General features: G+C 35.3%; 1 protein-coding gene and 1 long non-coding RNA gene across 9 annotated transcripts in view; one reads left to right on the top strand and one right to left on the bottom strand.

The window, feature by feature from the left end:
- Nucleotides 1-12,760, bottom strand: part of LOC150094609 (uncharacterized) — a 944,400-nt gene that overhangs the window by 572,687 nt on the left and 358,953 nt on the right. Inside the window, exon 1 of one of the 6 annotated variants that reach the window (XR_016550178.1) lies at nucleotides 3,823-3,939. The exons of 4 other annotated variants lie outside the window; for them this stretch is intronic. This is a non-coding gene — a long non-coding RNA (uncharacterized LOC150094609). Of the gene's footprint in view, nucleotides 1-3,822; nucleotides 3,940-4,056; nucleotides 4,195-12,760 lie in introns of those variants that run through there. One more of the 6 variants, XR_016550184.1, reaches the window with a different exon arrangement.
- LOC150094610 (cell adhesion molecule Dscam1-like) overlaps nucleotides 1-12,760 on the top strand; it is a 223,380-nt gene that overhangs the window by 127,740 nt on the left and 82,880 nt on the right. For all 3 annotated transcript variants that reach the window (XR_016550175.1, XR_016550176.1, XM_090411561.1), the window contains exons 6-8: nucleotides 756-931; nucleotides 3,835-4,104; nucleotides 11,908-12,315. Coding sequence is in view for 1 of the 3 variants with exons in the window: in XM_090411561.1 (XP_090267687.1) it covers nucleotides 756-931; nucleotides 3,835-4,104; nucleotides 11,908-12,315 (854 nt within the window). In the remaining 2 variants the exon portion in view is untranslated. The remainder of the gene's footprint in view (nucleotides 1-755; nucleotides 932-3,834; nucleotides 4,105-11,907; nucleotides 12,316-12,760) is intronic.

Below are 12,760 nucleotides of genomic sequence, written 5' to 3'. Positions count from 1 at the left end.
GGATGGTCTGCCAGAATACTTTGTTTGCATTTGCATACGATGCTACATACAACATAAATGGTTACCGAGAGAAAATTTATATTACAGTAATACAGGGTCTAATTTCAATAAATCAACGGTATTTTTATTCAATATATTGCAACTCATATATTTCATTTTTCATGCGATTGTTGCATTGTTCAGGACTGTGAATATTTCCAAGATGCTATTAGCTAGATGAAACGTTGATCAACATGCTTAACAAACGAAAAGCAGCAGTTTCAAATAAAAAGCGAAGACCATACACAAGCAGTGATATTTACCAAAAGCTTTTCGGTTCGTCCATTAAAAACTAACAACACGGTTACTGAAGGATTATTCATTTTTATCTTAAAAATGACAGCGACAGTCAATTTGGTATAGTATGCAATTCTAGCGACTGTCATTCGCTATAAATATGTTTAAAAAAATGAAAGAAAAAAAAATACTTTAATTTCAAAGAAAAATAAAACGATAGAATATCACAACTTATATTTCAATGTCCCTACTTTAATTTAGATTTTTTTTTATTAACTTTTATCCGGTTTTTCTGCATCAAATCATTTTGGGTCATAGCAAAAAAATTAACAATTAAAAATTAGCATTATCGAATTAAATAAAATGACAAAGATATCGCACTTCAAACCACTAATGATGTATATCAAGTTTCGATATTATTTATATGAACACTCGGAACATATAGACGGCTCCATTACAGAAAACCAAATCATTTGTAGGTGGTACAAGGATGAAGACGGAGAGTTGATATTGCTGTTGCCGAGTCAGAGGATAAGTCAACTGGATGGCTCTCTAATCATTCAGTATGTCGGCGTTAAAGACAGTGGAAAATACATGTGTGTCGTCAACAACACGGTCGGCGAGGAGAACGTAAAAACAACTCTAACCGTTATAGGTAAGTTTCCCTAATTTACATTTGATTCTGAACGTCGATGAAGATTATATTTCTGTGTGCGATTAAGTAACATTTAAAGAGGTAACTTACAAGCAGTCGGTTTAATTATCCTTAAAAAGGAAACGAAATCAAAAGATGTTGCAGGTGAGTAGTAGCCTAGAGCATGAAGAAATTCTCAGTTTGGTTTGCTAACAGTGTATACCAAGAAGCGTATTAATGCATTTGCTCTCATTAATAAAAACTGCTTTATTATTGCTTTTGCGCATTCATTATTGCTTTATATGCCCAATTCTGTTCAAATACTTCTATTCATTTTCGGAATGAATCTGTCTAAAAAATGTGATATATTTTGTCAAGCACAGTTCTAACTCAAGACTGCAAATGTTATTTTAATTTTGTAATTTTTTTTTTTTTTGAATCTTACGTGATCAATATTGCAGAGCTACGTTAAGTATGTATGTTTTTATTTTCACATAGCATAGAATAAAACGGCATGCAATGAAGGATTCCCCATCTTGCGGGAAGGTTATCGATGTCGATACTACACCATTAAGAGAAATTTTGCGTAACGAAGAATGAATTTTCGAGAAAGATGTAAATGCATAGATGCTTATAGGAGGTGATGCATATCGTGATCCCCGGGGTATCTGAATGTCATTATTGCTTGGAATGTTTGCTTTGTTCACAAAGTGCAATCTTAAAAAGAGTGCACTCGACTTCCGCTGGTGAACTTCTCAAATAAAATTATGGAGGGGGAAGGGATCCCGTGCAATGCTTGAATATTTATTTTTTTAAATTCTTATTTTTGCTAAATCTCAACTAAACACTTCTGAGACCCAAGAGATAAAAACAAAACGTCAGGAAAAAAAGTATACAAAGAAGTTGCCTACAAGTTACTTCTCCAATTCACTGAAATAGAAAAAAGGTGTTCACGTTTTTCCGCTTTAAATTTTAAGTCATTACCGCTGTGTTCATATACTGATAATGAGCGGGTTCTCTTACATTAAAGGCCGTGACTTCAAACATTTTGTGATCGTTGCAAATAATTCAGGTAGCGAGAATGTTAAGGCATTTTACGGATAGAATTTGCGATCTTCCCGTAGTCATCAAAAGAGTAATGACCTGAAAATGTAACAGAGAAAAAAAGATGGAGGAGGTAATCACTCCTAGTACCTAAATGAAAGAAATGATTTCCATCGAAGCAGCAATCAATGGGGGAAGGGGGGGGAGTAATGGCTTGGCCATCTGGCCACAATGGGACGAATGGTTGCATAATATGGAGCTTCTGATGATGAAGAGAGGTTTTAACCGCCCATCTCTAGTCTGCCCGCGATGTTGAATTGTGTTTATTGAATGACAGTCCAAAGTTATGAAGAAGAAGTGGCTGCTATATAGATTCGCTTCAGATCTCCTATCATTAAGAGAAATTATAAAAATAAAAATCCTTCAATGTAGTCTAAAGTTTCGAAGTTTCGTTCATGATAGTCCTCCCAATTATTTACTTTCGACCATCGCGAAAGTTAATCCTCATATTATTACGGTCATTATACTCAGCGATGCGGATAGCCTGCAAAGTATGTTTTGTTGAAGCCAAGATTAATGGAGTTCGGAGATGTATGCAGATTGATCCGCTTTCTTATTTGTTTTCTTAGAAGGGATCGATTTCTACAGCGACTCTGAATACGTATCGCGGAGATCTTTAATTCATAACCCTTTGATGTGCAGATGCTCAGCAGTTAATTATTAACTGAACATCTGCTGGCTTACATAACATACATTTGACTTTGTCTACTTTCATATGAAAACACAGATTTGGTCTCATTGAGAAAAAAAAATGGCATTTAATAAAAATGCAAAAAAAAAATATATATATATTATTTCAAAAGATATATTACATTGTCATTGTCATTTATTACATAATACGTCACTAATTTACGAATTACTAACCCAAAATATATAAAAATTGGACGTTATGGAAAGCAGAGAAGGTTGGATGATCTATTACTACATCTACAAAATATGTTGCATCTCTTTCTTAAGTCAGTACTCGATTGTCTCTATCCGTTCGGTACCCAAGGCATCTGATCACTTTTTATCATGTATTTGAAGATGGAGAAAATTTATATTGAACATTATTCCATTAATCAGCCGTTAGGATCGTATTGCAGCATCACTTAAAAGCGCAGTACAGAAACAAAATAATAGTCTGTACTTGATGGGTCATTAAGAGAACTGTGATAATATTCTCATTGTCATTTCTTCAAATGTATCGACACGTATATCAGAATTTAATCACTACCATCAGAAAAATAAATTTCTTTCCAAATGTTCAGTGAAAGTTTGGGATTTCCGACATAAGTTTGAATAATGAAACATGGTTCAAAGGACTCAGAGTTTATTATTTATAAGAATGATATTTCCACTTTACTGGTTATTAACCACAATTATTTCTTTGTTTAGTGTCTGTGCACGAGAAAACAGCAGAAAAATAAAGATAACGAATAAATCAAATAGCATATCCTACAATACAATACATCCAATCCTACAGACCAAAATGGTCCCCGATTGTAAAAATAATGGACAGGCCCGAGACACCTCAGCAGGTTCTTCGATATATTCCTAGAGAAATGAGACTTCCAGGAAAACCAGCCAAGAGATTGCTTGAAGCAGTAACAAGCCACAAGCCGACTACTGCATAAAATGCTTCCTCATTAATAGAAAAGTGATTTCAAACGTATTCTCACATTTGCAGAAGTTTCTATTTTAAGTTAAATTAATTATGTTAACACATATCAGTATTTTATCTTCAAAACCCCCTCTGCATATCATACGTAAATATTTTTATAATAATCGCAATTCTCATCGAAGATTATTAAACTATGAATTCGTACCTTTTCTTTCAGCTACTTTATCAGCTTATATCTATCCGCAAAGACAAGTGGTGGATGTTGGAAGGTCGGCCACCTTCAATTGCTCCGTGTCCGGTCATCCTATAAGAACTGTTTTATGGGTGAAAGATCAACGCCCTCTTCTGGAAAACGGGAGAATAGTGTTGCTGGCAAGAGACGTTTTGCATATCACTGCAGTTCACCGAGAGGACAGAGGAATGTATCAGTGCTTCGTTTACAATGATCTGGAATCTGCGCAGAATTCTGCTGAACTCCGACTAGGAGGTGAGTAGGTAAACAAGTGTCATTTTTCGATCTCTGAAATCCGCTGACGTAAGCACCACCGAATCGTTGCTGAAAACATCTTGAGGATCACTACGAATAATTACAGAATACTATTAACTAGCTATCCGATGAGTTCTCGGAAGTAAAGAAAATCAGTTATCTGTACATTATTTTAAAGTAATAAATACTTATCATAATGTCTGCTATACAACCCCATTGCTGTATAGCAGACATTACGGTAACACAAATACGTTCATACAAGTTTCTGAAGTGAATACAGAAACGTGTATTATCTTAGGGAAAGATAATACACGGTTCTGTATTCACTGTATGAGGACAAGATTTCTCCAGGTTGTGATTATCGCCTGTAAACGAATATTCTCTAGAATAAATGAACATAGCTAAATATCACTGACAACTTACCAGGAAACATAGGAATTTAATAATAAGAGATCTTCCCACGAAGAAGGAAGTAAACCTTTTCTAATAAAATGATTCGGTTATATTGGGGGAAGCGACAATAATTGTTGCAGCAAATTAGAAGAATTCTTTAGGTAGAAGATGTAGAGGTGATAAAAAAAAAAATCAGACTGATTTGTCCATCCACCTTCCCAGGCGATCTTGCTATTAATACATACAGTTAGAGCTTAGTTGGCGCATGCGACGAATAGGAAGAGGTTACTGAAGTGTTTCCCAACGTGGGCAATTAGAAAATGACGTTGCATTTCTTACCGATATACTCAAAACACACTCACTATTGTCGGTGATAAATTGTCGATGTTGCAACCCTGACTTTCCGAGAGAAAAAAAAGCTGACAACAGTACAGCAATCGACATAAATACAGCATAAAGAAGAACTCTGAGAAAAGCAAAATGATGAGTCTATTAGAACTTTATTCAACATAAAAGGGACAATGGCATGGCTTTCTGACGAGACAGAAACGAAATACCGAAATTCAACTAGTTTTGCAAAAAATAAAAAAATAAATAAATAAAATAAAAAATAAAATAAAATAAAATAAATACTGTTGCCCTTCCCGTCGTCATATTTGGTTGAATGTAGCTTTAGTGCTGTAAATGATTTGCTACTAAAAAAAAAAAAAAAAGAGAAATCAACTGGATATCGCAAACCATGAGGATTTGAGATTGAAAATGACTAAATCAGTACCTCAAATAAAAACTCTTTGCAGCAGACATCAAGCTCAAGGATCGCATTAACTTGGATTTTATTTTCCCGAGTTCAGCTCGATTTATGTTTTATACAAAGTGTAATATAAAATTTATATTCATTGAAGAAAGTCAAATTAAAAACAGTTTTACCTTTCTTATTTAAAGTATATGTTTATATTATACTTTTTCAGAACTTGGCTGACTATTATGCTAGGGGGGCATCAAAATCTTCGAGGCGTTCAGGTGGCGCATGATCTAAAAAAAAAACGTTGGGAAACACTGGGTTACTGTGTGTAGGGGAGGGACACATCCTAAAATGAATCTATAGATGTGAGTGAACCATTCACATCAATAGATTCATTTTAGGATGTGTCCCTCCCTACACACACACACAGTAACCTCTTCCTGTTCATCGCATGCGCTAACAAGTTCATTGTGTACTTGGATCGGTGTTTTCTCTCTGCACGTAGAAAAGACATTGCAGCAATGTTGGTTCGCTTGCCGACAGCTCTGTGCACGCCGCTGTGTGTTATTTTTTTTGCCAACATTAAATGAGAATATTCTGAAGATCTTTACTTGAAGCAAATAGACTGCAAATTGTTTATTAAAATCGACTTGACATTTTTCCAAAATCCAATTTTTGCAACTGTTTGGATTAATGAAAATAACAAAATAATTCGGCTTACGTATTTTTGTATTAAGTGTTACTATTTACTAGTTAATCAAATTCTATATTAACTTTCTAAGGGTATAATGGGCGTGAACAAATGTGCAAAATAAAGTGACTGACTAATGACAGTCACTGTACTGAAAATGTAATATTTTCAGTTATTTGTGATCGTACTCAGTAGTTTTTAAAGCTCCAATATGACCCTGATTGCTGAAGTCTGTAAAACATCGATCCAAAATACAAACTGACTGCCCTTCTCGAAAGCAGTTTACAATGGAGGGGAAGAAGAAAAAAAAAAAAAACTTTCCAAGTTCCTTCTAATATAAAATAGTAATCAATCACAGAACCAAGAACTAATAAAAGCACTAGAACTTTCTGCGTTGAAAACTTTTTTTAAAAAAACCCATGTAAGAGTCGGCTCTAGGGGAAAAAAACACGGTATAGACCTACAGAAATGAATTTCTCTGTTTACCTGCTTCGTTAGCTCAGCTGATAAAAGCCACCGCTTGTTTACCGAAAAAGATATCTATTGAAAATCCTCGTAACTCATGGATGTTTGTAAACGAACTTGATTTGATCGATTTTTTGTATCTGCTTGAGTTTATAAGGCTAATCTCAAATAGCCGGATTGGATTTCCTTTATTGGCCAAGCATAGCTTTTCTTTGTCTTCAAATATTAATGACATACCCACACCGGCCACTGAATTAGAAACCTTGATGCAGATGTACGTAAATATCACTTACGCAGCGTATACGCAACATACTTGGTCACGTGCGTCACCATTTGTTCTAGACAAATATATACGAATGCATCTGGTTATTAATCGGCAACAGTGATGATCACAATGTGAAAAACAAAGGATCTTTCAGAGTTCGATAAAGGACTTATTGTGAGTACCCGTCTGACTGGAGCCACGATTTTGAAAACAGAAGAGTTGACTAGTTTCTCAGAAGGTGAGATATCCCGGGTGTTTAATCAGTGGAAAAATACCGCACTGCCTCACTAAGAGGAGTAATTGTGGTCCTAAGACAGGAACGAGATCGCCATCGTCTGAGAAGGCTGCTTGTATATACGGACTAATAAAACTTGTGTGCAGCAATTTACCAAAGCATTTAATGAAGGCTGTTCCCGACTCATCTCACCGAACTATGCGCAGGGAATTGAAGAGGATCGGTACTGACAGTTGCATGCCCATACGGAAAGAACTGATTTTTGCGAAGTAAATAAGTTTCGAAAACAGTGGCCGGTATGTGTAGATGACATCTAGCTCGATGCACGCCAACATCGAGCTAGATGTTGGCGTGCATCGATTAAATTAAATGAATAAATGAAGATGAAATTTCTGGCAAAAAAATGAGAACAATGCTGGTGGATCAGGAGATTGCATGGGATCGGAAAACTGACGAATGCGTTTAGTTTGAGTGAATCTCGCAGAGGACAAGGATTTTCATATGTAAATATCACACAACTGATGAAAGTAGATGTCATCAATCAGGATGAAAAGGCATATTTTCTTTCCTTCTTACCCGAGGAAAGATGTGGATAGATGATGTCAAATTAGACGGTGCTACTATGTAAATAGAGTTTGAAGTCGATCCGCCAAATATGTTGATGGCAATGTAAATATAAATGGGTAAGAAGGAGGAGTAAAAAAAAAAACCGGCTAGTCACAATATGCAAGGGATAAATAATCCTTTTCCGTAGAGTGACAAGACAGACAAAATTAAACTTATGCATACTTAGATACTCCAACTTTCACTATCTCGCCTATGTCCATCTTGATTGACTTAATATTGGAGATAAACACAACTAGTAGAAATAATTAAGCAGAATACTGTTTCCAGTTCGTTTAGGATTTTTTTTTCGGGATTAGCATACAAATTTTCACAAGTGAAATAATGATGGTATTATTAATGGACCTTTGATGCGTCAAAAAACAGAACTTGCAAAAACAATGGGCAAAGAAAATTTCACCACAACTGATGGATGGTTTAACAGCTGGAAAAAAGCAAGAGAATATTGTGTACAAGCGTATTCATGGTGAAAAAAAAAAGTGCTGTTTTTATCAGCTCACGTGTATTAAGTGGATTAAGACAGAGTGGCCAAAAATTATTGCTGAATATTCTCCCAAGGATATTTAAAATGCAGGCGAAACGCGACCATTTTCGTGCAATGCCTGAGCATACTTATTTGTTTAAAAATGAAAGTACTAAAGGATTTCAATCTTCAAAAGCGCGATTTACGGTTCTTTGCTGTGCTAATATGAAAGGTGAGAAACGAGCGCTCCTAGTAATGGAAATAAAGTAAAAATCATCGATGTCCAAAAAAAGGTGTCAAAAGTTTGCCCTTTTGTGCAAATGCGTGGAAGACTAATGCCATTTTCACAATTGGTTAGTTAAAACGGGATCTTAAAGCCAAAAATTGTCTTGTTAGTAGACAACTGCACTGGACACAAACAATTTATCGGCAAAAAACGTCAAAGTAATTTTCTTGCCTTCGAACACTACATCGTTAATTCAATCATGTGACCAAGGCATCATACGAACTTTTAAAGTTTACTATCGCAGGGAAGTTCGTGCGAGAATTATAGCTGAACTTGATGTAAAAGGCCAATCTGATGGGAGTGCAATTGCAAAAAGAGATTTCTCTTCTTGATGCGCTGCATTTGGTAGCAATGCCATGGAAGCGAGTCTCAGAGAAGACTATTGATAACTGCTTCCATAAAAGTGGATTTTTTTAAGACAAAATCTGAAACGCCTTCTTCCGAAGAATTTGAATATCTTACAAGTGAAAGTTTTGATAAAACCCCAGACGGTATGTCAAACGAAGAATTTGAATGTTTGGATATTGATCACAACGTTCAAGTGGTGGCTACAATGACAATGTCGGAAATATGTCAAGCTGCTTCCGATGAGAACTTTAAATAGAAGAAAGTGAACCTATAGAAGAAGAACAAATTTTAGAAGCTCCTCCAACCAATTCCCAAATGCAAGAGTTCTGCGAATATTTCGTTGTGGTGTGCAATTTTAGGAACAATTTATTCATGGATAACTATATTCAAACACACGACAGACACCACTAGATACGTTTTTGAAATAAATTTTATGCTGTTGCTCATTAAAAAAGTTTATAACAATGAATTAAATTAATGTTCATAACAATAAATCGAAATAAATGATGCAATTTTTATATCCTTTGCTTAATATTATCATCCGTTATTGTTATCGATAAGCGGCTGTCCCAAAGTGATCACAATCGGCTCCTACTGTATTTCACGTTTACTGCTTTGCAAAACAGAGCACCTTAGTTTTCGTTAAGTTAAATTTTCAATAAAAAAAATTGTATGCCGGAGTTTTCTATCGAACAGTCTTATTACAATTATTTTTAATATCTTTATTTTTGCCTGATCTCGTTTTCACGTTATAAAATTTATTTCGCTGCTTATAAACAAAACACATGTTTTTAGAAAATCACGTGTCGGTATGCTCTTATTTTTAGTCTTCGTGTTTTCATTTCCGACGCTATTCTTAAAAATATAATAATTCGAGATTGTGTTCGTTATCTGTGTTTTTGTTTTCGGTCAAGTAGTATTTTCTGCCAACAGCTTTTCAGCCTACAAAAGCAACCCACATAATGGGATTATTCTAAAAACTCATACATTTTACTTACTTATGAAAATCTTCTGACTGGCATTCTCCCAATATTAGAACTTCTCTTCTTTCAGGAGACCTTAAATAATTTGCGTAATTTAGTATTAAAACTTTCCAATCTATGAGACAGGACGTCTCAGGATGTCTTGTCCAAACTGTGTTGCTTGTACCCAAAACAACAGTCTCATTTTGCTCCCTCTTGGGTATGGAATTATGGCCAAAACAGTTATGGTTATGAGGCCAGTTTATTATATCTGTAAATTGTCTCTGGGCCATTTGCCTGTTTTGGGAGAGAGAGAAGAGGCCCTACCGCTTCCGTATGATCACCTAATTTCGGATGACAAAACCCCTGTAAAGGGTTCTCGTGTTCAACAGAACCCAGAGCATTCCCAATGACATTTTCCTTTGGGTCTATATTAAAACAAACATTCCTCCAAACAACTAGCAAAATGTGAAATAAAATTATTCTCACTAGACTTGTAAAAAAAAAAAAAATATAATATTTATAAGTGACTTTGATACGGTTTCTGATTAATGAAGGATAGATCACACCTTGCAGATGGTAATAGGACATTACACTCTTCCGTAATTCTCAATCGTGTAGTTACGCGAGCCCAAGTCAGTACTAGAATAATTTCATATAACATCACCTATTTCGAAGAAATTTCTTATTCTTTCTATTTTCGTTTGCTAGGAGTGCACCACTTCTTTATTTTGAGGTAGCGAATATCTTGCAAAGGGAAATGTTTAACCTTTTTCTTAAATTATCTTCAAGGTTCCACGACAACACAAGATCTTTGATCCATGCGTCAAATATGATGGAGCGGTACGCATAAAAGAGGAAGACTAATATTCTTTTGATGCTAACAATTAAGCCAAACTCCAAGTTTATTTCTTTCGATGGTTTTTCAATTGTTATTCATTCAATATGGTTATTCGATGGTTTTTAAACATCTTTTAAATTTACATAAGTGGCGATAAAGGATGATCTTTCCCCTTTGTGTTATAAAATAAAAATAAATAAAAAAAAAAACGATTTATCTCCATACTTAGTCAATATACAATACAAGTTTATATTTTTACTTCTCTTTCGACATTTCGTCTCATGACCTAAGTCGAGTGTTAAGCACGCGACTTATGTATCTCTTGAAATTTAATGAGGATTACTCAATAACGGAGGAAAACTGATTCTACGACTTTCGACCATCAATTATTCAACTAACTTGTGGATGTACGAACAAACGCCTCCATCCACAAGTAAAGAGTTACACTCAGTTATTCCCTGTACGAATTTCTTTCATTAAGGAAGGCCGAGTGTACGGATTTTCTCGATGAATTTTTAATAGATGGTTCTGTTTTTGTACAATTTTCGAAGAACAAAACAGATTTATCCATTTAAAAAGAAATTTTCATAAAACTATTGAAGTTTTAGGATAGTGTAACCTAAGAAGTTTATTCGTTGTAAGTCTCAATCCGATATTTTACCCATTTTTGAATTCACATGTTTTGAGGATCTTAAAAATGTCATACTTAAACCGAGAAAGTTTGAAATTTTTCCAATTGGTCACATGCCCAATGATATCGTCGTACAAAATTCCATTTCGCAACGGCCATGAAGGAGTGGGTAGGTAAACATTTTCGCTATTACCTGCCTTCACTTATCGGCCTTCATATTTATCCGTAAAATCGAGTTTCATATGTACGAAATTTAGAAGGGGTCAAAGAAGTAATTTAAAATGGACGCCTCTTGATGATCTCGCAGGAAGAAATTCGGGATTTTTTTTTATCAGTTAACCAAACTTGAAGCAATGGACGATTCTGCTTATTTAAAATTGGCAAAATCATTTTGCATTCCAATTGTTGACAAGCTTAATGTTTAGAAAAATATAAAATCATTACTAATTGCTTTGCGGGTAACGGGTGGGTGCGGGAAAATTACTGGCTCAGGATCTATTGGAAACCAATCACGAAAGTTTTGGAGAAGAGCAAGTTCCTATACGTCATAAATATTATTTAAATATTCCTCATCCACGGTGCGAAAGGTGTACAACGCTCTGCAGTCAGAAAAGATAAATTGGCAGACACAAACCGCAAAATAAACAGAAAAATCTAGATCAATCAACACACAGTGCTCATCATCAACACTGAATGAGTGAATCCCCACTGACGTCCCAAGTTAATCATGATATTTTAGTGTATTTTCTTGAAACTGTAGCTATCTTACCTTTGGTCCCCTAAGTCGACCAAGTTATGACATTTTCAAATTGACTTTTTTATTATTCACATACTTCACCGACCTTCTTATTTTTCAGACGTGACACCGACATTACTGTCCGTATTTGCGGAAGAAGCTGTACGTCCAGGTGCTTATATTTCACTGAAATGCGCCGCCTCTGGAAATCCCCTTCCACAAATCACGTGGATGCTGGATGACACCCCCATTCCAGACAACTTACGGTTCCGAGTAGGGGATTTTGTCACTTCGGATGCGCACGTTGTCAGCTACGTGAACATATCTGATGTAAGAGTAGAAGACGGAGGGGAGTATCGGTGTGCCGCAAACAACGCCGTAGGGACCGTATCTCACGCTGCGAAGGTTAATGTGTACGGACCTCCAGTGATTCGAATGATGAAAAATGTTTCCGTAGTTGCAGGAGAAACTTTGACCATTCGTTGCCCTGTATCAGGGTATCCCATTGAGACGGTCACGTGGGAGAAAGGTAAGGAACGACAAAATAAATACCTAATTTATGAGCAAATGTGTTACGCAATGCATCATAATGTGTTCTGCTTTTACTACCGATAGAATATATCTTGACTATTATGGTTTGCAATACAGAAGCGATGTTGGTATTAAGGAACTATTCAGGTAATGAATGTATTATAAACCAGTCCAATTTTCCACAGATTAGAAAAAATACTGCTAAAAATTATCTGATATCCAGAGATAGCTTTCAAATGATAAATTGATAAAAAAATAAACTAAGTGCAATAAAAAGTATTTAAAAATTAGATCCAGAAAAAGTCTTTGAGTATATAGACACACACACACGAATATGGTAGGCAATTATGTAGTGTGCTTTTTCATAACTAAAAACTTGTGTCCAACATAACCTTTCTTCATAAAGGAGCTATCGGCAATATGAGCAACAAATTCCGCTATTT

This window comes from Typopeltis vanoorti, chromosome 21 (assembly GCF_054136105.1).
Source record: "Typopeltis vanoorti isolate ZY-2024b chromosome 21, IOZ_Tvanoo_1.0, whole genome shotgun sequence".
NCBI classification, from domain to species: domain Eukaryota; kingdom Metazoa; phylum Arthropoda; class Arachnida; order Uropygi; family Thelyphonidae; genus Typopeltis; species Typopeltis vanoorti.
The sequence above is the reverse complement of the archived record's forward strand: the minus strand, read 5'-3'. Positions and strand labels throughout refer to the sequence as shown.